Source organism: Pezoporus wallicus, unplaced genomic scaffold, assembly GCF_028554395.1.
Source record: "Pezoporus wallicus isolate ANWC-B61680 ecotype Strahan unplaced genomic scaffold, APGP_CSIRO_Pwel_v1 contig_227, whole genome shotgun sequence".
NCBI lineage: Eukaryota > Metazoa > Chordata > Aves > Psittaciformes > Psittacidae > Pezoporus > Pezoporus wallicus.
This window is the reverse complement of record NW_026635704.1, coordinates 3165068-3193018: the sequence shown is the minus strand read 5'-3', so window position 1 is coordinate 3193018 and position 27951 is coordinate 3165068. Positions and strand designations below refer to the sequence as shown.

At 40.5% G+C, this 27951-nt stretch overlaps 1 protein-coding gene across 3 annotated transcripts; it reads right to left on the bottom strand.

Moving 5' to 3' along the window:
* Positions 1 to 261: 261 nt before the first annotated feature.
* On the bottom strand, positions 262 to 26462 carry AFG3L2 (AFG3 like matrix AAA peptidase subunit 2). Of its 3 annotated transcripts, none has more exons than XM_057397442.1 (17): positions 26291 to 26462; positions 21414 to 21513; positions 20868 to 20936; positions 18755 to 18870; positions 17749 to 17901; positions 15477 to 15551; positions 14067 to 14191; positions 12397 to 12670; positions 11674 to 11811; positions 8237 to 8390; positions 7562 to 7669; positions 7297 to 7422; positions 6539 to 6649; positions 5837 to 5952; positions 4730 to 4930; positions 2380 to 2574; positions 262 to 1278 (listed from the first exon to the last, which is right to left on the bottom strand). In XM_057397442.1, the coding sequence occupies exons 1-17, from the start codon at positions 26411 to 26413 to the stop codon at positions 1036 to 1038; spliced, it is 2427 nt and encodes an 808-aa protein (XP_057253425.1). In that variant the 5' UTR covers positions 26414 to 26462; the 3' UTR covers positions 262 to 1035. The 3 variants fall into 3 exon arrangements, with proteins under 3 accessions (XP_057253425.1, XP_057253426.1, XP_057253427.1); XM_057397443.1 differs by having other exon boundaries at positions 14067 to 14188; XM_057397444.1 differs by lacking the exon at positions 26291 to 26462 and adding an exon at positions 22199 to 22246.
* Positions 26463 to 27951: the final 1489 nt, after the last annotated feature.

Genomic DNA, 27951 nt, shown 5'->3' with positions numbered 1-27951 from the left:
GACAGGGAGACAGCCAGTTTCTGAACAGCTGAATTTTCCAACTAATAAATCCTCAGCCCAGTGGAGACAACCAGAAGCAGGTTATTATACTAAAACAAACTGCATTCAACTAAGCAGAGAAAAAAACAAAACACAGCAGCTTTAGGTTAAGCAAACCAATAAGAAACCAAAGGAAGTTTTGTCTTGGTCTGAATTCTATACTAAGAAACCAGCAAAAAAACAACCAACCAAACAACAAAAAAAAAACAGAAAACCACAAGCTTTGTTCAGAAAAGTACTGATTTTATTGACTCAAACTGTATTTACACAACACATTCATATATTCAATATTTTACAGAACTCTGTAAAAAAACTAATAAAACTGCAGGAGCCAACTGAGCTTCAGACTTCATTTAAAGACACTGAACCATGAGTACATTTTAAGGTATTTAAGTGGGCTTCCAGTTTCACTGTCAACTTACATAGCAGTTCTCTGTAGACAAACTCTTTCTAAAATCAAAGTGAAAGGTGGGAGAGGAAAATGGTCAGATAAAAGAGCTGATAGTTTTGCAAAGCTTGTACTTTGTAAGACCAGACTTTTGGCTAAGTATTCAACAACGCATTTTGTATGATTCTTTGTTTTGGAAACAGGTCACTTACAGGTATACTTTAGATGAATAATCAAATAAAAAATTAATTTTTGTAAGCTTACATACATTTTAAAACAGAAGAGACCAGTGCCAGAGAGTTTGTGCATGAATCTGAACTGTTTCAAAGTTGGAGAGGCTCAGTTCTGGCATTCCACTGCAGCTCAAATCCAATGTACGGTTCTTCAGCCGACACATGAAAGATGATCATCTTTTACCAGTGAACTGATGATATCACATATGGAAATTCAGAGCAGAATATCCTTATCCCATCACAAGAGATCACTCTTCCACCCATCCCTAATACAGTTTGGTTGAATAAATACTTTTTTTTTTTTTTTTTACGTACAGACTAGGCGAGTCTGTTTCTGTTCCAGAGCGTAAGTCAACATCACCACACACTTTGCAGTTAAAATGGCATCCCTCCTTTGATCTGCCTAGCAACCTGTTCATCTGCTGTCTCCTCTTTCTCTTTCTCACGCTCTTTGTTCCAGTCTTTAAGGCCTTCTGGTAGTGAGGTATCCTCATCCAGACTTCCTGTGCCTTCAACAAATTCTTCGTAAGTAGACTTTTCTGCAAATGGTCTTGGCCCAAGCAAGTCTAACATATCGCTTTTATCAAGTACTTCTTTCTCCAGTAGTCGTAGGGCAACCTGGAACAGCAATTTGTGTCACAAATATAAGACACTCTTCTTTGGAGAGTTTAAGACAGTTTGGGAACACATTCAGCACTGATTAATTTTGATAGAAAACGCCAGGTTGCTCAGAGTTCACTTAATTAATGCCTTTTTTTTTGTCCCCTGTGAGCATTTAGGTAGCAAAAGCTACTTTTTTTTTAATCCTACTTTCAAGATTTGACAAAGTGCCCTCCCTATGGGACACAGTTGCTGTTTTTGTTTCAGAGCAGTGGCCTTTCGCTGCTGCCAAAAGGCTCCTGATGCAAGACATTAAGCTATAGATGAAAACAAGCACTCCCTTCCTATCAAACCAGATGGTTCAATAGGGCTGCTGTTCTGTTACAAGCTAAAGAGCACCATAAAATACCAGTGTGTACAATACAGTACAAGTGTAGTTTGTAACCTTTTTGCATCAGCAAGCACATTGTTCAGTACAAACCATATTCAGGGATCTTTTCCGGGATGCTGATTTACTACACCACTATTTACAGAATCCAAACAAACTTGTCTTCTTGTCAGTAAGCCTATCACATGCCTATCCTGGAAAATTATCCTTTTGCTGTGTCAGACTTTCTGGCATGGAGAAGAATATGCACAAGGGCAATCTCAGCTGCAGGGAGGCAGATCACAAGCAGCTGGGGGCAGGGAAGGAAGATGGTAGAAAGATGCTTTCTATTTAACCTTCAAAAGGAACTCAGAAAAAGGAAGTTATATGTACTTCCCTTCTAGAGAGCTTGTTTTAGCCAAATGAATTGGAATCCTGGTATTTCGTGTTTGGGGTTTTTGAATTTCATATTAGACTAGTATATCTACTAAAGTCTACTTTGATAGACAGATTCTTCCCTCCAGCTTGCCAAATGAATATTTGCCATGCAAGGGGAGTGATGTTAAATCACATTCATGAGAACCTCAGAGGTGTTCCAACATGAAAGGAAATTTATATTTAGCTATTTAGAGTATTGCAACTTCTCAAGATTACACTGAACAGGTTTTACACAATAGCTATTTTTAACCTATTCAATTCAGTTTCGGGCTTAACAGCTGGAACTTGGCAGCTAGAAATACTGCAATGCTCACCTTCTCCACTTCGGCTTTCTTCTCAGTCAGAAGACTTAGTGTTCTCTCATACGCAATGTTAATTAGTGACCGCACTTCTTCATCTATCAATCTGGCAGTTGCCTCACTGTAAGGTTTCTCTAATACCATGTCTCCTTGGCGAGGGAGGTCAAAGGAAATCTGCCCCACTTTTTCATTCATGCCAAACTGAACAATCTGAAGAAAAAAAGAAAAAAGTCAAATGATGGAGAGAGAACATGATTTTAAGGTATGTTGATGTAAAATATGGTAAATAAAACTGAAAGGAAGAAGTCATTTTACTATGACCCAATTTTTTGCTCTAAAGCTAACCCTCTCCTGCAAAGTCTACCTGAACTAAAGTACCTTAGTTGACTTTCACTAAGGATATAAATAGCACCATTTGTAGGTGGTTACTCATGATGTACATAGTGCATCTGTTTAAATTCTACAATTACAGAGAAACATTTCAGACTTCAATAAGCAGTAAAACTCTTTTCCTGTACAGTTTTTTTCCAATTGTCCTGGGTTCAGCAGTAGCAGTCATGTTTCTCCTTCATGGTAGCTGGTGCAGTGCTGTGTTTCGACTTCCAGCCTGGGAACAGTGTTGGTGAAGCCGATGTTTTCAGTTGTTGCTAAAGTGATGTTCACCCTGACCAAGGACTTTGTGAGGCTCATGCTCTGCCAGGGAGGAGGGGAAGCTGTGAGGAAGCAGAGACGGGGCGCCTGACCCGGGCTAGCCAAAGAGGTATTCCATACCACAGCATGTCATGCCCGGGGTGGGGGGTAACTGGGAGTTACCCGGAAGGACACGGGCTTCCGGGTGGGACTCGTTTTCTTGGCCGGTGGTATCGTATTCTCTTCCCTTGTTATTTTCTCTTATCATTGTTGTCGTTGGTGGTAGCGGTGGTGATCTGTGTTGTACATTGGTTGCTGGACTGTTCTTGTCTCAACCAGTGGGAGTTGCACTCTTTCGATCCTCCTCCCCGTTCCTCTGGGAGTGGGGAAGGGGAGAGCCCTGGGGGGGCGGGCCTCGATTGCTCTCAGCCCGGCACCACTCACTGGGAGTGAGTGAACAAGCTGTCTGGCTAGGGTTTAAACCACGACACCAATTCAAAATGCTTCCAAGTCTATTCCACTCATCCATAAGTTAAGTATTAAAGTAGCGGGTCTTCAAGATTTTGTCCTATCATATGCAAAAATCATATGCCATACTTTATGCCAAGACACTCCCCTACAAATGTGAAAGTGATTCTTACCTTGAATCATTACTGAACATAGACTCTTCTGATTGCCAAGTGTAGATATTTTTAAGTTGCATTTTACTGTAGCAGAGGCAGAAATAAGTTCAAACTGCTACCTAGTATTCACTCTGTAGTTACTATCAATTTGATGGTTACTAAAGCATCACTTCTCTGCTTGGTCTTGAAATACCAATATAGGTATGATGAAGGATATTCAGTTCAGGGAGATCTCAGCATTAGAACCAAGCATCTTAACCTGCTTCCTTAAGCAAAGTTCAATACTTTCATCCCCTTGTTACCTCTGGAGACAACAGATCCAGTTAACACGAGCAGAAGTTTATACTTAAACATTTTAAAATTTAAAAATCAAGCAAGAGTCACTGCTTCAGTGACTGAATGCCATAAATTCAATATTAATAGGATTTCATTACACATTTACTTCCTGAACCGGGGCAACAAGAAGCACACCAGAGCCCAGGAAGTAGGTGTAGTTTGGGGTGTTGCACTGGCGAACAGAAGTGTACTCTAAAATGTCTCTTTGCTCACCTTGCGAGTATTATAAAATGACATCTTCTGTGCTGATGCAGGAAATAGAGTAATACATGCGTGTGGCACACAGCTACACGCAGGTGAGTCATTCACTGATAGGATTTCAAATTACTCATCTATGCTAGTTAATGTGACAAACTGATGTCTCCATTTCAGCAGCCTTATTTGACAGCAGCGCTTAAATACAAGGTTCTCTGAATTTAGTTACATATGTGAATCCAAGCTGAGCAACTGTAAAAGTAGGATCAGATGATCCAATCTGTGCACCAAATTCCATTTTAATAGTACACAATTGCCACACGCACTTGAATCCAACTACATCATATATGTTCCCGTGGGCAGATGTAGGACAGTAATCAAAGTCTAATTCATGGACTTCTGTTGTAAGACTGTAATAAAATACCTGAGTCATCAGCATCTCTATACAGCAAGAGCATAATGTTCATTCATATAATGTTTTTTGAAGGACATACCTGATCAAATTGCGTAATTTAAAAATATTAACATTAGGTAGTAGATAAAGAAAACTCTAAGGAGAAAAATCTCACTGAAGCACATACCTGAGCATATGCACTCTGGGTCACCTTCTTCAAGTCATCCTGGGCACCAGTTGTAATTCTTCCAAAGAAGATTTGCTCAGACACCCGGCCTCCAAGTGTCATGCACATTCTGTCAAGTAGCTGTTCTTTGGTATAAAGATACTGTTCTTTGGGTAAATACTGGGCATAACCCAGTCCTTTACCACGTGGGATAATAGATACCTACAATCAAAATTAACAGAATGCTAGGACTAAACAGTGTTAAAACCCATAAAGCATTCTTTGGTTTGACTTAATTTTTTAGACCACAACCTACACCATATTCACCCTTGAAGTTTAATTCTGACATTATTTCCGTTTACAGTTTTGCCCTCACTAGCTCTAAACTGGAATAACAACTACTAGAATATGTGGAAAAGAAAGGTAAGACCACTGTCATATCTTTTCCAAAGACTGTATGGTATTTTTTAGATCTTTTAATGAAAAATCCACAATTCTTTTAGAGCTATGTATTGGGCTTTTAAGCATTCTGTAACAAATATTTGGAGCATTTCTCCCTCACTGGCGGAGTTTCCACATTTACTAATGTCCTTCCTTCCAGCAGGAAATTGTATAAGATTAATTTTAAGCTTGAAAGTCAGATGAGATTAAGAACACAGCCAAGCCAAACTATGAACACTGAAGCAAGTTTGTGAGATTGGGGTGTTTTTTCCTTTACCTTCAGTGTGTCAAACTGTGCATTCAAAAAGCAAATTAGAACTAAAATCAGCCTCTAGATGTTAATTTTTATAGTTAATTCCTGAAGAGGTGTCTACCTGCATAACTTGGCAAGATTAATTTAAACCACTGACCTGTACTAAAAGCCTCAGTGAAAAAAGCAACTATCAAGGCAGGTGGACTCAAGGGAAGATAAGGTCCCTTTAATTTTCCAAGGACATTTATACTACAAACCCTGTAGCAGCCAAGTTAGAAAACAGTTAAGTAAGCTACAGGAAGTAACCCAAAGTACTGCAAAATCTACACACACCGTCTTTTGCAAGATTACATACTTTAATACCCTCTCAGCATTAAAGAAAAGATGCTGTCCATGCTACTGTTACAATACTAGTTCCAATTAGTTTCCTTTACCTTCAAGAGTGGGTCAGCATGCTCCAGAAACCACCCTGCAACTGCATGCCCCGCCTCATGATATGCTACTGTCTTTTTCTCCTCTGGTTGTAGTACTTGAGTTTTCTTTTCCAAACCTTCAGAAAATAAATGTGATTAGTAGTTTTAGACACACCTTTCTCCATGGAAATCCCTTACCTCATTTAGGGATCTCTCACTTAGAGACACTGTGAGCAACACGTAGATGCCATGTATATAATCTACTGATAAAGTTAAAAAACCCCAGAACTTGCTAACTGGTGAAACTTCTCTTCTGGGTTTTACTGTAACGTTGTCCCTCATTAGATTTTCAAGATTCAAACCATAAGCTTTTAAGAAGATTCAAACTTTAAATATTTTTCTTTAAAAATCAAAGAGTTTTCTTAACTATTTCAGGCTAACAGCAGTTAAAAGCATTACTAAATCCCAACAGCTATTCCTCTTGCAATTTTGAAGATTAGAAAAGCATCCTGCTGAAATTTTTCTCCGTACCCCTTTCTCCACTACAGAGGTCAGTAATATAGACAGGATACTTTTCTAAATCTCAGGTGTGTTTAGGAGAGATAAAACAATACAACCATGAGCAAGAGAAAGATTCAAAGTGTGGCCTTCTGCATGCATATAAAAAAGAAAGTCACCTGCCATATTACAATTTTGAGAACACTACTGATGCAATTCACCTACCTCCAATAACTCTTTCAATTGCCTGCTCAAAATGCTTTTGGTTTATAGCATCTGAGAGGTGCCTTGCAGCAATTAAAGCGGCTTCATTACAAACATTAGCAATATCAGCACCTGAAAGCAGAGAAGGTATGAATTACACATCATTTTCAATAATTTTCTCTCAGTCTAGCATAAAGATAACCTTTTCTAGAATTAATTTTCTCCAGATTCTCTTTTTCAACTTTCAGAGCTTGAAGGTAATGCACTCTGAAATAATACATTACTCATAACTCTTTAAGAAATATTTAAATACATGTATAGGCTTTAGGATTTTTCTCTTGGGTTGAAAGCTACAGTGAAGTATTTGTTTGATGTATCCTACCAGGGAGGAGAGTTTTCACATCCAGAAACAGAAATTGCCCTACAGAATATGCACACAAACCCTATCTTTTCTCTAGTAGGGTTCAAAGACTGTGACATATTAAAAGGAAGAATACAGGCACGGGTTGTAGCAATGAGAAATCTCTGGGACTGCTTTTGCTGAAGACAGAAGAAACTGCCATTTGGTATGTCACCCTGACTGAGGCAGACAATTTAAGGTGCTCAGAAATCGCCTACTTGCTAGAGTAGGCGAAAAGAATTTCATGCTGTATCAGTAAACGCAATAAAATAGAGCGCCATCCAGAAGATGAGGTGAAAGAAAAGCAGACGCAGTAGGGAAATCAAATATCTACAGCTTATATAATAAGTGGACAACAGAGACATTAGGAGTGACTTACCAGAAAAACCAGGCGTTAGCGATGCAAGCTTTCTTGCTAGATTATCTTTATTTAAGACTGTGTCTAACTTCAGAGGTCTAAGGTGAACTTTGAAAATAGATGCTCTTCCTTTTATATCTGGGGGTCCTTTAAGATGAAAGAAGTATGCTTTTAGTTTTCACATATATATGTTCCAATTCAACATGTGCAAGAAAGTTACTTATGTAAATAGCTGCACTGGTATCCTACAAATGCATAAGTATACAGCGATGCACACAAAACTTACCAATGTAAATCTGCCTGTCAAAGCGTCCTGGTCTCATCAGAGCAGGGTCTAAAATATCTGGCCTGTTAGTACCTGCCAAAATTACTACATTTGTGGTCGTATTAAATCCTGTTGAAGAAATGTAATAAACAGAAAATCTGTGTAAATATGACTTCCATTAAAAATACAGAAAGACTGTCTGGTTTACAGGGCTACATAAGAATTGGCACTTTAAACAAATGACCTTAAAGCTGAAAATACTTCCATTTATTACAGCATTGTCCTGCTTTTCATAACAAGCAACAAATGGCCTTGGGCTCTGCTTTGTGAGGTACTTTATCAAATCCTGCTGTATCTTCAAAATGCAATACCAGATTAACTGCTCAGGAAGTTGCAGAACCAGCATGGCTAGCTGTATTTTTTACAGACAGACTGGTCTCATGCAAAGATTTTCTTTTTGCCTATTCAACTATGACAAAGAGTTAGCAGATGCAGAGTGATGGTTCTTTCTTCTAACAAATTTTAGCAAAACATCAGGCTGCCGCAAAATGAGTCACCATTTTTCATTTAGGAAGCAAGGAAACACACTCAATTTAAATTTAAGCTAGAACCCAAATCCTGGCTAACAGGTCTAAATAAGCTTATTAGTTCTTTCCCTTATCCTTGCTGTTATAACATATGACATTGAATACTTACCATCCATTTCTACTAGAAGCTGATTAAGTGTGTTCTCTTGTTCACTTTGTCCTCCAAAGTTGCCCCTTCCTCTTTTCCTTCCTACTGCATCTATTTCATCAATGAAGAGAATGCAGGGGGCATTTTTACGAGCAAGAGCAAATAAGTCTCTAACCTTAACAGAAGAACAGAGTATGTATCAGATTGGTTTGTAACTGCTCAGAATTGTGGTGGGTAGGAGGGGAAGAGGTACATCAATAATAGTATCACTATAATTGAGTATGGTTGTTAATAAGTGTCCCCAAGCCCCCAGCCAGCTCTCAAGGCAATGTAAATTACACTGTAGCTGCTGCTGAGCAATAATCACTTAGGGTGGAGGCCCACAGGTTGACAAATTCTGTCTTAATCCATCCATTAAGAACATTAACCAATTTAACAGCCTTAAGAGATGACCGTTTTTCCTGAATAACTGAAATACATCTTAAACTTCAGCTCTAAAGGCCTCCGAACTTGACGGATTTAAAGCAAGATTTCTAAGGTTTTTTTTCAACACACAGTATTACCAGCAGAACTGGAATGTGAAGGGGCATGCTATCACACAGTCATCTTTCACAGCAAGGAAATAAAAATGTTTTAAGCTTTTCTGCAGTTAGAATAGGGTGATGTAACTCCTACAGTGAGCTTAAGGCTTACTTAAAAGCACTTACCATTGTACTCTAACGATATGCTATTATAAATATTGACTCTTAGCCATCCTGTCTATTACATGGGTTAGAAAAGCTGAATTCACCTCCAAATATTTATTTGAAAGTTAAATTAACTTCTAAAAGTCTGGAAAAAAATAGACAACAGGAAACAGACAAAGCTTTTTTAGACTTTCAGATTTTAAGTAAGGTATTACCTATCAAATTCTGTTCTGATAGTTACGGCACAATGTGATTGGCTTTAAGATGCAACACTACAATGTTACTCTGCTTGAGAATGTATCAGAAGAACCTCCTTGAAACCAGTTCATCAAGTCAACAGATCTACACCTAATGGATTGAACTGGAGCAAACAGGAAATGAAAACTGATGAAAGTATTTTGACCTGTGAAGAATTACATGCAGTTCAGAGCTTTACTACTTTGTAGGTTAGAGGTGCAATTAGAGAAGGCTTCTCTGATGACAAACAATGTACGGGGGTGTGAAGAGAGGTACATTTTGGACAGTATGCTCTACCGCATAAAGTCACTCCAATTTGTTAACAGAATTCAAGAACAATACAAGGAATAAAGCAGAAGGAACACGATGAACAAGGAAAAAGTGTCATGCTCAAAGTGAACTATTTTTTGATTGGAAAGAGACAGAGATCCAGAATTATACCACTATTTTTTCCACAAGGAACCAAGGCTGTGTAAGCAATTTTAATTCTAGCAAATCCCAATTTACAAATAATCAATTTAGCATCACCATCTTGCTTACTAAATTCATTGGAAATGAAACTAAAAGTCTCATGTTGTTTTCTACAGGCATCAGAAATTATGGACTGTGTAGAAACCTTTATTCATAGCCAAAGCTGAGACTGTTATGTCAACAGATTTCACTGGGTAGTAAAAGCTGATAATCATCTGCACAGACCAGCAAAAAGAGGTAAAGTCACTTTGCTCTGGGCATTTTAGGTATGTACTGACAGCTAATGACAACATAGTTTGAGTATTCTCTTTATTGGAGGGTATCTAATACTTTCCCAGAGGACACTTAAGATTCAGATGGACAGGGTGCTGGGCCACCTTGTCTAGATCATGCTTTTGCCAAGAAAGGTTGCACCAGATTATCCCTGAGGTTCCTCCTGACCTGGTATTATATGGATCAGTTCCTTTTCTTACTGTTTCTCTGTAAAGCCCCTTTTACACTGCATGCTCCCTTTTCCCAAGTCTCACTCATCTTACATACACAATCACTATCTCCATACCTTCTGGCTTTCAGTCACTTTTTCAGTCCAGGCAGCTCCTTTTGCCAGTTTCCTTATATAATTCCAGACCCTCTCTGCATCCTCACTGAAGCTTCCACTCCCAACTAGCTTCTGCATTTAATTTTCTGAGCAGCTCCCATTCTTCTCAGTTCCAAACTTTGTGCTTACCTGCATGTGTGCCCCACCCCCCTTCCCTCATTTCTTTTCAGAAGGCCCCAAATCACCTGGCATCTCCTATCTTTTCCACCTATGCTACTGGAAGAATTCCAGCAAGACACCATCTGTCCTGGGTTCAGCTTATCTCAAGCCTTGGGATTTACATTCTTTCCTTTCTCCTCAGAGGAAAGAAGAGGGGAAGTGAGCAAGCGGCTGTGTGGTTCCAAGTTACCAGCTGGACCTAAACTACAACACCATCAAAAGAGACCTACGCTTGCAAGAGGCTCATGCATTCACAACTGTGACAAACTTAAGGACCAAATCTCAGACAGTTTATCTGTTAACCTCTAACACATGTGAAAACTTCAGTTTTTCAGGACTTTAAAAAACTTGGTCAAAGTGAGTTTTCCTGTGAATCTTCACAGGACATAAAAATATATCATGGATCTGGTAAAAGCTATTCCCTTTCAAATTCAAATCAATACCCCAAACAGTTTCCACTTCATGCTAGCAGAGTTAGCTTTTAAACACGAGTAAAACCCACAAGTTTGCTTCCTTCAGTCTGTTCACAGAGTTTATGACAGAAAAATGTTAAGGTTTCCAAAAGCATGTCACCTGGCAGTATACTTTTTAAAGCTTAAGACAAGACGGTTGGAGTTTGGTAAAGGTGTGAGCTGCTGGAAATGGAGTATAACTTTGGACATTAGGAGGAAAGGGTTTTTATTGTGTTACCCACCTCATTTGTAAAATATTATCAGTAACTCATTTATATAACTTTGCATGTTTTTAATGAGCTACTTTAAGAGAGTTAAGGCAAAAGAACACAAGAAAATGTTACACAGATTTTTGGTTATGTGAATCACCTGGCCTCCAGAAAGCAACCTAATGTTTGTGACCCTCAGACTCCTGTTTCAACTAGAAGCCCATTTGTGTGTCCAGACAACTATTTCCGTCTAGGAGTTTGGAACTATAAAGAGAATACAGTTCTTCAAAGAAACAAGAAGATTTAGAGCAGAAGGAGACATTCCCATAGCAGTAGTCACATGAGCTGCATGCTTCCAACCCAGCTAGTAAATTTACGTCAGAGCAGAGCATGGAGAGTTCTGTTTTCTTACTTTCCTGCAAAGAGGTAAACGCTGATGGTCTGCAAGCAGTTACTGAACTGAATTAGTTACTTTTATGAAAAGTGCATGTATGACTCAATGTCATACACAAGCGTCTGGTATCACTTTTACATAAGCTGCACAGATGAAAGAACTTCAGCTGGTATCAAACTGTTTGCCTCCCAGATTTGACAACATCCTTTTAACAAACAATACTGAAACAAAAGAAGAAGGCCAAAGACTTACTCGAGCTGGACCCACACCAACAAACATCTCTAAGAACTCTGAGCCATTGACTGTGATAAATGGTACATTAGCTTCTCCAGCTGTAGCTTTAGCTAGCAGTGTTTTCCCAGTACCTGGAGGACCTGTCAGAATTGCCCCCTGTAAGAGAAACAGGTATATTTTCCTCATAAACTCCCCATAATATTAGCCTATAAAATAGCTTATGTCAAAGATTTACATATTATTATGTTTGGTCCACTGGCTCTTCTTCCACCACAGTAAAAGTTTTTCAAGACAACAAACTGAAGGTTATTCTCTCATTTAAACAGTAAAAGGTTTAAAAAACACAAAACAAAACAACAAACCATACATCATTGCCATGCTGCCTTAGATTTACAGAAACAGTGTTTTCTTTGGCCAACACATTAAAAAAACCTCAAAGGTATGTCATCAGGTGGGCTCCAATGACAGCATAGCCAAAAGGCAATTCTAGCACAATTATATACAAGAATGAAGGTACATGTGCAAGCTATTTATCATTTCTGACCCATGTGAACAGATAAAGTGTTCCACAAGGCAAATATTCTGGCATCACAGTTATACTGTTGGAGTTAATGCCCTTTCCCCCCCACCTCGACTGTGCAAAGAAAGAAGCTGGAAAGCATTGCATATGTGAACATTCCTGTACAATTCAGAATGCTGAGGACCAGCAAGTTTTTATCTGCTAAGTCATCATTCCCTTACCTTTGGAATTTTTGCTCCCAGATCCTCATATTGTTTGGGATTTTTCAGAAAGTTAACAAACTCCATGATCTCTAATTTGGCCTCCTCACAGCCAGCTACATCTTTGAATTTAACATCTATTTCATCCTTAAGGACCTTCGCCGTGGTTTCACCCACACTGAAAAGTCCACCCATTCCACGCCCTGTTCGACCTAAGCCTGCAGGACCTCTTCTTAACGTGTACAGTAAAGAACCAATAATCAGAATTGTAGGCAGCAAACTCAGGAGAAATGACCTGTGGAGAAAAAACAAAGAAAGCAGAAAACCACACGTATTACAAAAATCCATTGCTTCATATATCGTACAAGATGCTGGTTCCATCATAAGCAAACAAATTCAGGACTAATACTCTATTAACTTGTAACGTTTACATTTTGCAGGTTGCTCACTCTGCAAAATAAGCATGAGGAAAAAAAGTTTTATTAATTTTTGTTTGCTTTTAAACCAAATACACCAAGTGACACTGATGAGTCTTAGAGGAAAGCTGCATTACCTAGTAAACAGAAGTAGCTCATTTTCTGTGTCCTTCAAAGGTATATTCCTAGGGCTTAGTATGCAAATGGTTATATTCTCAAAGTAAGTTCCATTACGTAGTATATAACTGGTGTATGCTACAACTTCAAGCAGAAACCTCTCTCCAAAACACATACTCACACTTCTTCCCTTAGGTCTAGCTCAATTTTTATGTTTTCTTCTTTCAATGTTTCCATTTCCCTCCCACAAGGCCACAGGGTTTTTTTTGTTAGGGGTTTTTATTTTTTTTTCATTACTCATTGCCCATTATCCTTCACTGTCTGTCCTCCAGCTTTCTAGCACAGCCCTGCACAAGCCAAGAAAACCCTAGTATTAACACACTCCTAATTATCAGAGTATTTGAGCACTCCAGATTCTTCTATGGTAAGACCTTCAAGGAATAGCTCACAAGTGGTGCTGTCAACACTCTGCAAAACCAACATGTTGAAAAGAAGCACTACCACAAGGGAGCACAGGATTACCGGGCTTTACTGATATCCCACAATTCTGGGATGAATAGGAAAAGGACTTTTCTCTATCCTGTGGTATTCAGCAGATTCTGACGCAGCAGGGACCAGTAGTACTTTGATCATGCAGCTGCCATGCTCTCCTGTTTCCTGGAGCATAACTAACAGGCAGCTTTGGTGTGATTTACTTAATCACCAATTTCTTGCCACAGAATTCGACTTCTACTGAATTGAATTTAAGGGGAGAAATTGTGTTATATCTCAGGCAATATACTGCAGTTCTATGACACATTTTTGTCTGTTCAGAAGTCTGCATGTGTGCCATCTCTGGAGCTCTACAGATGTGCATGGCTGACTCCTGCTCTGGTGCAAGTCACTTGGAGGGAGGGTTTAAATGGAGGAGGGACTAATTGTAAACAAACATTTACGTAATAAGAAGCTATATTTAGGGTAAGAGGATATGGATTTCTACATAGACAAATTACTGAACAGCTCCTCTTACAGTTAACATTCAAAAATAAACCTAAGATGATTGTTATTCTAATAACACTGCCACCTAGTGAAGCATACAGTACATGTATTACAGATCTATTTTGCTACTGTAAACACAACCACTTTTTTATCAGAAGCTCTTTTAAACCAACTTCTTACCCATCACTCTCTGTTGAGTAGACTACAGGCAATCTGTTCTCCACTTCTATTCCCAGATCTTGCTGCACAGCTTCAAGATTCCGTTCAAAAGTGTCCACACTACCAATATTAAACCAGACATACTGCTAGAAAAAAAAAGCAGAGATCACCACAAAGTGCCCTATCTTATTTCAGCTTCATTACAAGCCAACTTCTTTTAACACATACACAAGCATTCTCAGAACAGATTCAGGCCAAGTTTAAGTTGCCTCATAAAGTGTGCAACTGATGCAAGACGCACGTTACAAACCTAAGGCCAACCAACCTGAATATAACCAAACTGTATCTATCGTTACTCCTACAGAGATCATACACTCACTAGTTTTGGGGCACTATAAATAGACTGAATCCTGGTGTTTTCTCCAGGAACAAACAGAAGGAATGTACATAAACAGATCCTGAAAAGGGAGCCATGGCGTCAGAATAATACAGAGCACTGAACCAGCAAACACAGCAGCCATAAAACTTAAAATGAAGAAAGGCAATTCTCTACTTTTTGAAGTCTGTATTAGCTTTCAGTTAGCTGCCTTCACAAAAGACAGCAAACCCCAGACAGAACTTTCAAACAATGCTGAGATTTGTTTTTTCACGAAAATCTCCCCTTTTGCACCATGACCTGCCTGACTTGCCCCTACTTACCCTAATGGAGAAAAAAAAAGTAGTCCTAAGTAGTAACTGATTGAGAAACTAGGGCAACTGGTGGTATTTGGGCTAAAGAGTAGGTGTATAAATAAGTCACTCTGAAACCCACTGATGAAGTAACTGCAAATTTCACTTTATCCCAGAGGGACTTGCAGACCTTGCTTCAGAAAATCAGTCAAAACACACTCCACCACCTAGGAAGAAGTAACCAGATAAAGCTTATTTAATGCTTCTTCTACATTTTTATTTTATTTAAATGGTCTCCACCAATAAGTAATTTTCTCCAGAATGAGAGCTCTCAGCTTACTTTTAAAGACTATAGTATCAGATGGAGACAAAATTAAACATTTCTCTTTGTTTTCTCTAATAACCGGCTAAAAGCAGTCTGGAACAGAAAAGATTCAGAAGTCTGGGATTTTCTTGAGCAGACTGAAAACAGCAGTTAAAAATACAGAAACTTCAGTAGTTCTCGTTCTTCCTGTTTGAGTATTTGTATCAAAAGATGATGCTGGAAAAGCACTCCCTGTCAGTTTTAAGATAACTGTGACAAAACAACTGGTAAAGTGGAAAACACACACTGTAGGATAATGTAACAGTAAGGCACAAAACGTTTTAGATTAAGAGATTATTCATACTCCAGACTAATTTTTCTACATCAAATTTACCTAAAAAAAAAATTGCTTTTTTTTTGTTTCTAATGTCTCATGTATATGTACTAGAAGTGTTTACCCATTCATGAGGAGACTTTCCTGAAACAAAGATCACTCTAACAAAGCGCTTGTTCACAACTTCAAGTCTGTCCACCTGTAGAAGGAAAGGGGAAACCTGGTGAGTATACAGTCACTGCATGTTCATCACAGCTAAGAGTTCCATGTAACAAATATGTATATACCTGCTCTGTTTTCAAGTAAGGACAATAAAATTAATTGTTGCAGATCAAGATGATTACACAATCTACAGTTTGCCCTTAGGAATGGCATGAGGAACCATATATGCAACTGGTAAGCACAGAATATTTGCACATTAGAACTTAGACTGAAAGGATGACTTTACAGCCTTTTCATGGAAAAAACCTATTGCACATCCCTCAGCTCAAATCACAGATAAATAGTTGAAAAACACTTAACTATTTCAATGGTTAAACACCAAAAGCAATAGAACACGACTCCAAATTCTTGAAGCAGCTTCCAAAATAAACCAAACTGAACAGAATGAGGGAAAATATAACTGGTCTTTCAATTGTTTTCCCTAAAACAAAAGACTTCCTGCGCTACCACATTACACACAATAACATCAATTAGATAAAGAAAAATTTAGCTGAGGTAACAGACACCATGTAAATTAAAACAGGAATTAAGCTGTAGGTTTGCAGATACATACTACCAAAAACAGAAACAAAACCAAAAGCTTCATGGAAGTCTCCTCAAACGGTTATTTTCTTGAATTTGACAAGGTCTCTTCAGAAGGCAACTGAAGTTTCTCTCCATTTTTCCTTCCTCTTTCCATAAAATAAATGGTTTCAAAAGCTTTAAAGAATTTAAATCTAGCAATGGCTCTACAAGTTGAGCCGGAATCATACACAGGCTAGTAAGGTTGCTTCCCTGAACTCACTACATGTGGCCATTTCTGGTAGAACTGAAGTAAAGCATGAGCTAAGAAGCCACCTAGATCTAGCCTGACCTCATGCAAAAGTATCTGAACATCTCTGTTTTGGCCCTAACCTAGTACTGCTGATGTCTTCTCTCCACAGACTTCTCGCCATTATGGTGACCAACAGTACCTGATAGCCACATATTTAGCTTATCTGAATATCCAGACTGCATCTTAAAGAGACCCAAGAGACTTGGTTTTGTGCAACAACCCACTTTCATAATGCTTTTCTGCAACAAGGCTTCAGGCTTTGCTCATTTTAACAGCTAAACTAATCTTTTTATTGAGCTAGTGTCTTACTGCTTCATGACAAATATAATCAGTAAGGCTTTTTCCACAAGACATACACGTAGTTGTCAGTTAACAATATGACTGCAAGACACAGCCTAGGCAGAACAGAAGCATACAGAGCAGTTCTGCACAGATCAGTAAGACAAAGAAAGGTAAGAAACAACCTGTTTGACATTTTATCTAAGGAATGGAAGGGTAGGAAGCATGCTGTTAACACAAAATCCCAGGTGTGAAACCCACAGGAAGAAGCAAGTCAGTGTTTTCCTAACCTGCAGGCACAGCTACAAAGCGGGACTTAACAGAGCCAAGAACTAATGGCTCCTGAAGAGGAAAAGGCCTGTGTAAACCACTCTCCTGAACTTAGGACATCACTAACCTATAACTCTAAGTGTGGAAAGCTGCCAAGTTCTACAGAGAGGCAGGACTCTGATGATAAAATTGACTGCTCCAGTAGTGGCTCCAGGTAAGAAGGAAAGAAGAAATAAGAGGAGAAAACAAAGAAAGGAGGCTATTTTACAACACTGTTATGCCAATGCACTGTCTTTGAAGGGATTCTTCCATTCTCCTCCCACACCTTTCAGTTCACACTGCTGCTCCTCAAATTCCCTGAGGAACTCACTTAAGGCATGAAACAAGCATTTATTTTTTCTTAATTCAGGGGAGTGGGCTCATGGAAGTGCTTAAGGTTAGCCATAAGTTTCTTCTGAAGGCAGCTGGCACGTCTGCTCAAGCCATTAGGCCAGCTTACCTGTAGTATAAAACTACACCCCAAGAGAATGAGGTTACACTGCCCCTTCAACTAGCATCTACATGAGCTATCCAACAAAGAAGTTCTGCCCTGAGCTGCTCATCCCCTCTCCTCTCCTGAAGTGACACAAATATTCACACAGACATCCAGAACATCAGATCAAGGAACTGATTACAATGAAAGCTAATCCATTTCTCCCTCAAAAATTACCCTTGAACCTCCACAGACATACAAATACAAGCATAAGCAGGGAGGCAAAAATGTGCATCTTCAGCACACTGATTTTTCTTTCTGATTCCTCCCACAACTTACCACTCCTTTAGAAAGGTAGTTATTGACAAAGTCTTTCCACGTGATCTCTCTTCCAGGGACCCTGAAGAAGAAGTAATATACCACCATTGTCCAGAAAAAAGAACTTCCCACTACATACATCCGAAACTCCCTGACATCCCATGGAATGTCACCCTAGGAAATGGGGAAAAAAGAAAAAGAAAAAAGTTTTAGGCTCTGTACTGCAGTAAGTACATGAGGTTTCAGTACCTATTTCTGGCTCCTCTCCCCTGCCCTCAAGGTTACTACAGAGAATGCCAAACAAAACTGTACAAACACACTTCAGATACAACTGAGAAATTACAGCATTAGTAGAAAATCTTTCAGTGTTTTACAAATAGTAATTGGACAGTTTTGTTCTGTGAACTACTTTAAAAAAGTTTTGCTATCTAGGACCTTTCTTTCTCCATTCTAAAACAATTTTTCCTGCCCTCCAAGACTACATGCCAGACCAACAAAAATAAGGAAAAAACAAAGAAAAACCCAGGAAGGAAGAAAAATAATCATGCACACCAAGCATCTTTGTGGTACAGCTGATGATAATAAATGCAAATTTCAAAAAGAAACTTACATTAAGTATTACATTATGGTTAGAATGGCTAACAGTAAACTACATTTAACTAGGTGGTGTGGTCAGCAAGTTTTACAAATTGACATTCTGAAACAAAATACAAAGCTTTTATAGGCCTAAGGCTCCATTATAAGAATTCTGGCTACTACCAACCATACTGATATGGCTTAAAACTCCATTAACATTCCTGAAACAGAGTTAGATCTCTCTGAAGGAATACACAAACCTTTTATTTATGAAAGGCATTGAGTGGGGAGCCACCTAGAGCCAGTTACTATGAATTACTAAACATAGGAGACTAAGGAAGATTTAGGCAATCAGAATATGACCCTAAAAAAAAAAAAACAAAAAACATGCAAGGTTGTTTCACAGGGATAAGACAGTTAGTGCCACAAAAATATATTTTAAAGTCAAGACCTTTTGTAATCTGGTCCACCAGTTAGTTTCTTCTTTCTTGCCACCTTTTTTTCCACCACTGCCACCTCCTCCACTACTAGTCCCACTGGGCTGTCGGGCACTGGCCTGCTTTGCTTCTAACAAAAATAAAACATAACAAACCAACTTCTTATACCAATTTCGCACTGTTTTTATTAGTCTTAAAACTAAAAAGTTATTCCAAAACCAAAAATTAACTAGTTTGCAATGCTGTAACAATGAGAAGAAAATTAGAAAAACATGTATAGTCAGTTAACCTGCAGAGAGACATCTATCTCCTAGTTATGATCAGAAGGGTGGTCTGATACTTGTCTAACTGATGACACTTGGGCACAAAGAACTGAAAAGTGCCACAAATATAAAAAAGGAGCCTCTTATGGAGACAGCATGAAACTTACTTCCATTGCACTAGTCCATGACACACAAGATTATTCTCAGCGTTTTGTTGGGGGTGAAAGATCTGGGGGGGCCTTTGCATTGGTTTTGGAGGGTGCAGGTGGGTTGTTGTAATTTGCTTTGTAGTTTGTTTTCCATGATAAACATCTAGTAACATAATTTACCTCTCCAGCCACGCTATAGTGCCCTTAAAGCTCAGGGTTTAATCAGTATCACAGGCTGTCATGCTTTTTTAATATCGTAGAGACAAGCAGAGCACAGTGACAGCCAACTACAGTGGAGGAATTCATCTTAATTCTTCTACTCATCCAGTTCACAAGGTGTCTGCATGCTGTAGCATGTCATGTCAAGATACTCAAGGCAAGATGGAGCACAACATTAACACACACACACCTTCCACCGTTAGCTCTTTCAAGAGTTTGCTAATGGGAAATCCAGGCATGACACTAGATTTTTACCATTCAAGGCCTAGTGGGAGAAAAACTGCTGCTCCTATTACTGCTCTCATAACAGACTCACAGGGTTGCTTCCTCTCCTTCTCCTTGAAGGACATTTTATATAGATTTCTGATATAGCAGAGTAGCTGTTATTAGTCATAATTTACAGATTCACCCTCTTTGTAAAGACAGGGCTCCTTCTAGCACTGCTGCTAGTAAATCCCCTTTTGAGCAGCAGGCTGCATGGCTGGTCCTGGCTATAGAGCTGGTTCTGGATCTTTACGCAGAATTACAATTCTGGTTTATTTTTATACCAAAAAAAAAAAAAAAGCGTATTTTAGGCTGCGCCAGGGAAAGCTGAGAACTATACACATAGAGAATATCTGAATCATAGAATAGTTAGGGTTGGAAAGGACCTTAATATCATCTAGTTCCAACTCCCCTGCCATGGGCAGGGACACCTCACACTAAACCATATCACCCAAGGCCTCGTCCAACCTGGTCTTGAACACTGCCAGGGTTGGAGCATTCACAACCTCCCTGGGCAACCCATTCCAGTGCCTCACCACCCTAACAGGAAAGAACTTCTTCCTCATATCCAATCTAACTTCCCCTGTTTAAGTTTTAACCCGTTACCCCTTGTCCTATCACTACAGTTTCTAATGAAGTCTCTCCCCAGCATCCTTATAGGCCCCCTTCAGATACTGGAAGGCTGCTATGAGGTCTCCACACAGCCTTCTCTTCTCCAGGCTCAACAGACCCAACTTTCTCAGCCTGTCTTCATACAGGAGGTGCTCCAGTTCCCTGATCATCCTCGCGGCCCTCCTCTGGACTTGTTCCAACAGTTCCATGTCCTTTTTATGTTGAGGACACCAGAACTGCACACAATACTCCAGGTGAGGTCTCACAAGAGCAGAGTAGAGGGGCAGGATCACCTCCTTCGACCTGCTGGTCACACTCCAGCATTACTAATGTGAATTAGTAATGAATGCATTACTAATGTCAACAAACAGGAAACAGTGAAACAAGAAATTAAGGACAGCATTCCAATAGAATGCATAACAGAAAATAAAATATTCCAGAAGACATACATGATATGAAAGCAAAATAACATTAAATATATATATTTTTGCACTTTTAAACTAATTTGGTATAGGAACATCTGCCCAGAAAATAAACAAAAACCCCAAACTCACAGTTATGCTAAAATCTAATGAACACACATTCCACAAAAACAACTGAAATGAAGCTGATTTTTGTACCTTTTGTTTCTCCAGCTGTACCTTTAGCTCCATTAGACTTCTTCCCACCAGGAAAATATTTTTCAAATCCTATTAAGAAAGAGTTCAGAAGCTCATAATTGTTTTTTAGCTTACAATTACACTTCAGTAGTCACAAGCTGACTGTACAGAACAGCAAAGCAGCTAGCAACATACAGGCTGCAAAAATGGTTTTGTTTTTGTCTTTTTATTGAAGAGCTCTACCAGGTTTCCATAAGCAAATCCGCTGCTCCTGACAAGAAAACATGAAATGTATTTAATGACCTAAAGTAAAGCTACCCTTCACACCAGAGAGAGACAAGCTAAATTCAACAGAAAACTGCATTGCATAGCATGAAATTGAGCAGACAGTAGTCATTCTTTAATAGCTCCTAAAACTCTCATGAATCAATGTTCCAGCTCAAGATTAATGGTTGGTTAGTACAAGAGCTTACTGCCCCACAGACAATAAACATATATGGCACACAAGTGCAGTGTTCCAGCAAGGAATGCAGTCTGCTTCAGTTCACTGATCAAAGTTATAATCACCTTTGGGAGGCTGAGAGAAAAGCCTTCTACAAGCAGCAATTACACTTGCCAAGACAGTACTTCTGTCAGTAGTAACTCCAGTGGTAACTTTTTCACAGAGCTGAAAGATGAGAAATGAATATAAATCAACAAGAAGACGACATGAAAATCTTCAAACTCTCTAGCAGTCCTGAGATGCAGCAACTCAGTATCACTGTTACAAGAGGAACTTTACAACAGACTTCACAGTAACTGCTGTGGACCAGAGCGTAAGACAACAATGGAAAAGGAAAAGTCAATCAAATAAGTAATTTCTATAGCAAGGACATTTTTATTCTATTTGTTAAGAACAGAGAGTTTCATACATACAAACATTATTTAAAGAGAAAAATTAAGTAGGAAACACTAAAAGCTATGAACATTAAATACCTACATACTGACCCTGTGTGAAACGTTTCATAATACCAGCTGAATGACACTTAAGTGCAACACTAACTGTGATTGTACAAGCATGAGTTGGAACACCAGTTCAAAAAGCAGGCCTAAACACCTACTCAGGAAATGATCCAGTTATAAAAACAAAACAAAACTAGGACTATTCGCACCCTGTTATAAAACTGATGTTTACTGTTATTCACCATTTAAGTGCAATGAAGGAAATACAAATATTTAAATTACTAATTTTTCAGAAAAGTTTTGTTACTGTGACTGAATATTTAAAAACAGAGTAAACTGCAACTTTATTACAGAAAATCAAACCCTCTTTCTTCAAGAGGGACAGGTTTTAGCAAAAAATCCCAACTTACCCCCTTCACTGCTGCCCCATAGAGGCACTCCATTTATGTGTGTTCTTTTTGGTTAGACTCTATTTACCTTAAAGCCAGAGAAATAGTTAAAAATACCAAACAACCCAAACCCAGAAAACAGCAGGTCCTGGAAACATGACTCAAGGTAAGCACACAAGACAACAATGTCCATCTAGGACTAACACCTCTAGGACTACATAAGGAAAGCTCTATGTTAGCATCACAATAGCAGTTTTGTTACATTTAAGTTACAATATTTGTAGACAAAACTTATTTCTGCATGTTAAACAAACTTGTAGGATACCAAACTACATGTTTATGTATCTTTATGTACTTGAGGTTTATGTAAACTACAAGTATTATGCTGAGAGAACCCTAGGAATGCTGACATGTCATTAACTGAATGCTAGCTCTCCTGAAGCCTTCTGTCTGAGAGCTTCCCCTTTCACCCCTTATTAAATGGTGACATACATTAGACTTACTCCGAGCAGCCATCTAGTTCCACCTGCTGGAACCAAGAAGAATACCAAAATGTCCTTGCTTGCTTTTGCTGCAGACTGAGCTAATTCTTAGGCTGCTTGATAAAGTCATTGCTTTGTGCCACTGCATGTCTGCATAAGGTCTAACACTGAAGGTCCAAGAGGATACTTTACTGATCATGAAAAGCATGTGCACTGCAGATAGTCTGGACAGCAGCTAATCAAGAGAACAGCTGCTAGGTCAAATACACTATGACCTCTACCACGAGCAACAGCATCTGTGCTCCTAGAAGAAGCTGTAAGACAAGCAGGATGCACCTGTGTGGGCAATAAAATGTACTTGCCACAAACCAACCCATCTGCACTTCAAATACAAACAGGTAGGGAATGTTGGAGCAACAGATGAAACTCAAACACACATGCAGTAATACTGGCTTCTCTTCTATGTCACCGGTCTCCTACACGACCAAAAAATTAGGGAGTTCATTATTCTACAAACTCAGATTACTTTTTATTTGTAAAGAGAGAGGAGTATTTAGAAACATTTACTCCAACTAAAATAAAGCAAGTGCTCACATTTAAAAGAAAAGTTTACCCAAATCTAAGTGCCTGGCTCAGCTACACCATCATGGGTTTATTACAGAATTCAGTTATAGTTTAATCAGAGAGTGAAGGGGGAAGAAGACAGAGAAGGGTAAGCAGATAGAGCTTTGGGACACACCTGAATAATCTAACTGGTTTATTGCTGGATTGTCTCTACAGACCCTAAATGCCATTAATAAATGCAGAGTAACCTGCAAAGTTAACACACAGAGAGGTCAGTGGTTTAGAGTTGGTTTATGCTACTGACAGATCTAGGTGAGTTGGTCTACAGAAACATGCGGTTTCCTTTCACCACAGCACTCCACAAATGACAAAGTTGTTAGAACTATGTTAAGGTGGTAACAACTGCTTAGGTTTCAGTTGGTTGGAGGTTTTTGTTTGGTTTTGTCTCTACAAAACATCAGCATGAAAACTGATCATATTGATCCTGACACAGGACCTGTCCTGTATCCCTGGCAAGGGGAATGCCACAGCAAGCTCAGCTAGGCAGACCCACTGCCTAAGCAGAGAGAAAGCAAGCAAAGCACATTTTGATTTGATGCTGTTTCAAACTATCCACCAGGCAACTCTGCCCACCTTCTCTCAGTCAGAGGTGAAAGAACTATGACAGCATATAAAGCAAAAAAGACCCAACCCCTATCTAATATCTTTTCCCAGGCAAACCCTGGGACATCTTCCTAAAAGTCAAGACTTCTTTCTATTATGATCAAGACAAGCAAAGTACAAAATAACCCAGAAAATATTACTACTCCAGAGTGAAATATAAACCCAAGATCTGTAATTGCAGAAAAGTGCCTTCTCCACAATTCCAATATTGAATAATACAGATAATTTTAAACAGTCAGAACTACTGACTTTACAAAAATTTTGTAACTGTAATTCACTTTTTTTAAAACTGAGGCTACACAAAGCTAGACCAAAAACCCACTTGTTTAGCTATGTGAGCAAAAGACCAAGAATTCATCAACTCTATAAAATTGTAAGTTTACAGCTTTATCCATAAACAAGTTCCAAATCAAACAAAATAAAATTAAACTAAAAAAAAATCTTAATTATCTAATAGTCATCAAAATACATAACAACATGTTGGGGGAGGAGGGACAGAAAGCTGGTAAAGAAATCTAACTTAATAAGTTACTTTAAGATGATTTTAAAAAGGCTTTTATGAAAATGAAGCTCCTTGTTTTGCTCCCTGGACACACACACAGATGCTAGGATGAATACAAAGTTCCCTTCATAGGTCTTATGTTCCATTACAAATAAGAACTCATTACATTTTATTGACACAACTGAGAATTAACGTACTGACAGATTAGCAATACTGCTAACAGTGTTTTATTTACTCTTGCAATAAAAAGCTTTGAAAAAACAAAACCACAAGTACAACTCTGAAACCAAAACATATATTCATACTTAGGACTAAGTTACTAACACCCTTATGGGCATTCATCCTACAACTACCACTAGCCTAGTGATAGCCTTCATACCTACAAAGGTGCAACTGTTTGCCACTATATGCTATAGAAAAATGCAGAAACCTGCCCAAGATGCCATGGAAAGATGCAGGAATTATGTACCTCCTTTTTCTTAGGCAGTAGCATAGGTCTGTCAATCCTCTGATATTGGGTTGACAAGGGTAACACATATCTTTGTTGTGGTTTAAGCTGAGCCAGTAACTTCGAGTCATGCAGCCACCCTCTCACTCCCCTCTTTCTTCCCTCCCCCCAACTCCAAGAGAGATGGGGAAGAGAATCAAAAGAATATAAATCCCACAGGTTAGGATAAGAACAGTCTGGTAACTAAAGTATTATACACATCCACTACTATTATTACTACTACTAATAATGACAATGGAACAACAAGGTGAGAGAATATAAAACTAAAAAGGGAAAAGGAAAACGATAAACGTAAGTGATGCACATTACAACTGTTCAGCACCTGCCAATCAACACCCAGCCTGAGCGGAGCAGCAATCTGGGCCTTCAGGGTAACTCCCCCCAGTTTATACAGTGGGCATGATGTGCTGTGGTAAGTAATCCCCCTTTGGCTAGTTTGGGTCAGGTGACCTGTCTCTGCTTCCTCCTGGCTTCTTGTGCCACTCCTCACTGGCAGAGCATGAGAAACTCAAAAGTCCTTGGTCGGGGTAAGTTGTACTTAGCAACAACTAAAAGCATCGGTGTGTTATCAACATTGCTCTTAGACTGAAGTCGAAAATACAGCACTGCACCAGCTACTAGGAAGCAGAAAAATAACTGTTACAGCTGAACCCAGGACAATCTTATAACATATGGCAGTCTAAACCATTTCACTAAGAATGAATACCCAGCCACCACAATTTATCGTTTAATATTAGAACAGTAGGTTCAGACAAAACCACACTGCTACTTCACCGGGCACCGCCAACAACCGGCCGTTTGCCTTCTCTTTTCCAACACATTGCCCTTGCACTCACTGACAACCCAAACTCCCAAATGAATCGGCAGCCCACAGCACAGAGGGTGGGTGCGGGTAATCCCAAACCCACCTACCCCTAATCTCCACGAGCGGACGTACTGAGAAGGGGGAAGCCAGGTAGGCCACATCACCTGAACACCCGCTGGCAGCCCAGCGATACCGGCAGGGTGCACAGCAGCTCACGGCTGTCGACTCACCCTCTTTCAACAACGGCTGTCCTCCGGCCGCTCCGCATATACTCCCGCACGGCGCCCGAGTGCCGCTTCCGACCCAGGAGATGCCACACTCACGCCCAGCCACAGGCCCTCGCTACCCGCCGCCCGGAAGGGCAAGCGTGAGCAGGTAGGAGGTGGAGAGCCGCGGAAGGCCACGGGGAGAAGCGAAGAGCCCTCGGCCACAGGCAGCAGAGGGCTAACCCCCACCCCGGGATTCTAGGCAGCGGAGGGGCCGCTCCGCCCATCACCACGGCAACCAAGGCCCTCCCTCGTCCCCCCATCCCTCGTTTACGGCTAACAGGAGGAGGAGGGGCCGACTGGGCCCGTACCCTGCACCTCACCTGCGCCAGGCAGGGCCTCGCCCCCCGCAGACCCCTCCCGCAGAGCAGCTGTTGCAGCAGGACCCCAGGCAGGCCCCGGCGCCGGAAGCTGCCCGGTGCCAGCAGCAAGTAACGGTGCGCCATGGCCCCAGCGGCCGCCTCGGCCCACCACCGCCTCCTCCTTCACTGCCCCGCGCCGCCGTCAGCCCGCCCCGGCCTGCGACGTCTGACCTCATCGCGCTGTTGCGTGCACTTCCTCTACGTCGGAAGGACCCATACAAGCCCCGCCCCTTGGTGTCTGTCCGTCACCCTTGCTGCGGCACGCCCCCTGGCCGTTACATCCCCGCGCCCCTCCCTGCGTGGCGCTGAGAGGAGCCGGTACTCGAGAGGTGGCTCGGGCGGTGTGGCAGCGGGAGGGCACGGCCAGCACCGCTCAGAAGGGCGGGCTTCCCCCTGCCAGGGGAGCCTGCGAGGCTGCGGCCACGGGAGGGCCTCAGCACTCCGGCTCTCGTCCACCCCGCTGCCCTGACAGGGACGGGTCTTAGCGGCGTTGCCGAGTAAAGCCTGTTTATCATAGAATCACAGAATAGTTTGGGTTGGAAGAGACCTTAGGAGGTCATCTAGTTCCAACCCCCCTGCTAGGAGCAGGGACACCTCCTGCTAGACCAGGCTGCCCAGAACCACGTCCAGCCTGACTTTGAATGTCTCCACAGATGACGCATCCACTACCTCTCTGGGCATCCTGCGCCAGTATTTTACCACCCTCATCGTAAAGAATTTTTTCCTCACATACAGCCTGAATCTCCCCTCTTTTAGTTTAAAACCATCACCCCTTATCCTATCACAACAGGCACTGCTAAAAAGTCTTTCCCCGTTTTTCCTGTAGGCCCCTTTTAAGAACTGAAAGGCTGCAATAAGGTCTCCCCAGAGCCTTCTTTTTTCCAAGCTGAACAACCCCAACCCTCTCAGACTTTCCTCACAGGAGAGATGCTCCATTTCTCTGGCCCTTCTCTGGACCCTCTCCAACAGGTCCATATTATCTTTCCATCCCTCAGGTGTGCCAACTGCACCATTTGGCTTTGTGTCAGCTGCAAACTTGCTGACAGTGCACTCAATCATAGAATCATAGAATAGTTAGGATTGGAAAGGACCTTAAGATCATCTAGTTCCAACTCCCCTGCCATGGGCAGGGACACCTCACACAAGGCTCCCTCCAACCTGGCCTTGAGCTCTGCCAGGGATATTTACCTCTTTAGGCAACCTGTGCCAGTGCCTCACCACCCTAACAGTAAAAAACTTCCTCCTTATATCCAGTCTAAACTTCCCGTTTAAGTTTTAACCCGTTACCCCTTGTCCTATCACTACAGTCCCTAATGAAGAGTCCCTCCCCAGCATCCTTATAGGCCCCCTTCAGATACTGGAAGGCTGCTATGAGGTCTCCACACAGCCTTCTCCGGTCTCAACAGCCCCAACTTCCTCAGCCTGTCCTCATAGGGGAGGTGCTCCAGTCCCCTGATCATCCTCATGGCCCTCCTCTGGACTTGTTCCAACAGTTCCATGTTCCTTTTATGTTGAGGACACCAGAACTGCACAAGTATTGTAGGTACTCCAATCCCACTATGTTGCTGATGAAGATATTAAAGAGTACTTGGTCCCAGTGTAGACCCCTGAGGGATGCCACT

What these genes read in the sequence shown, in the direction of transcription:
- AFG3L2 (XM_057397442.1), bottom strand. Translation starts at nt 26,413, where the DNA reads ATGGCGCACCGTTACTTGCTGCTGGCACCGGGCAGCTTCCGGCGCCGG. An exon ending in CGAGGCCCTGCCTGGCGCAG is followed by an intron (nt 21,514 to 26,290) that starts GTGAGGTGCAGG and finishes CTCATCTTTCAG; the next exon opens with CTCTGTGAAAAAGTTACCAC. An exon ending in CCCAGAGTGCATATGCTCAG is followed by an intron (nt 2,575 to 4,729) that starts GTATGTGCTTCA and finishes TTTTTTCTTCAG; the next exon opens with ATTGTTCAGTTTGGCATGAA.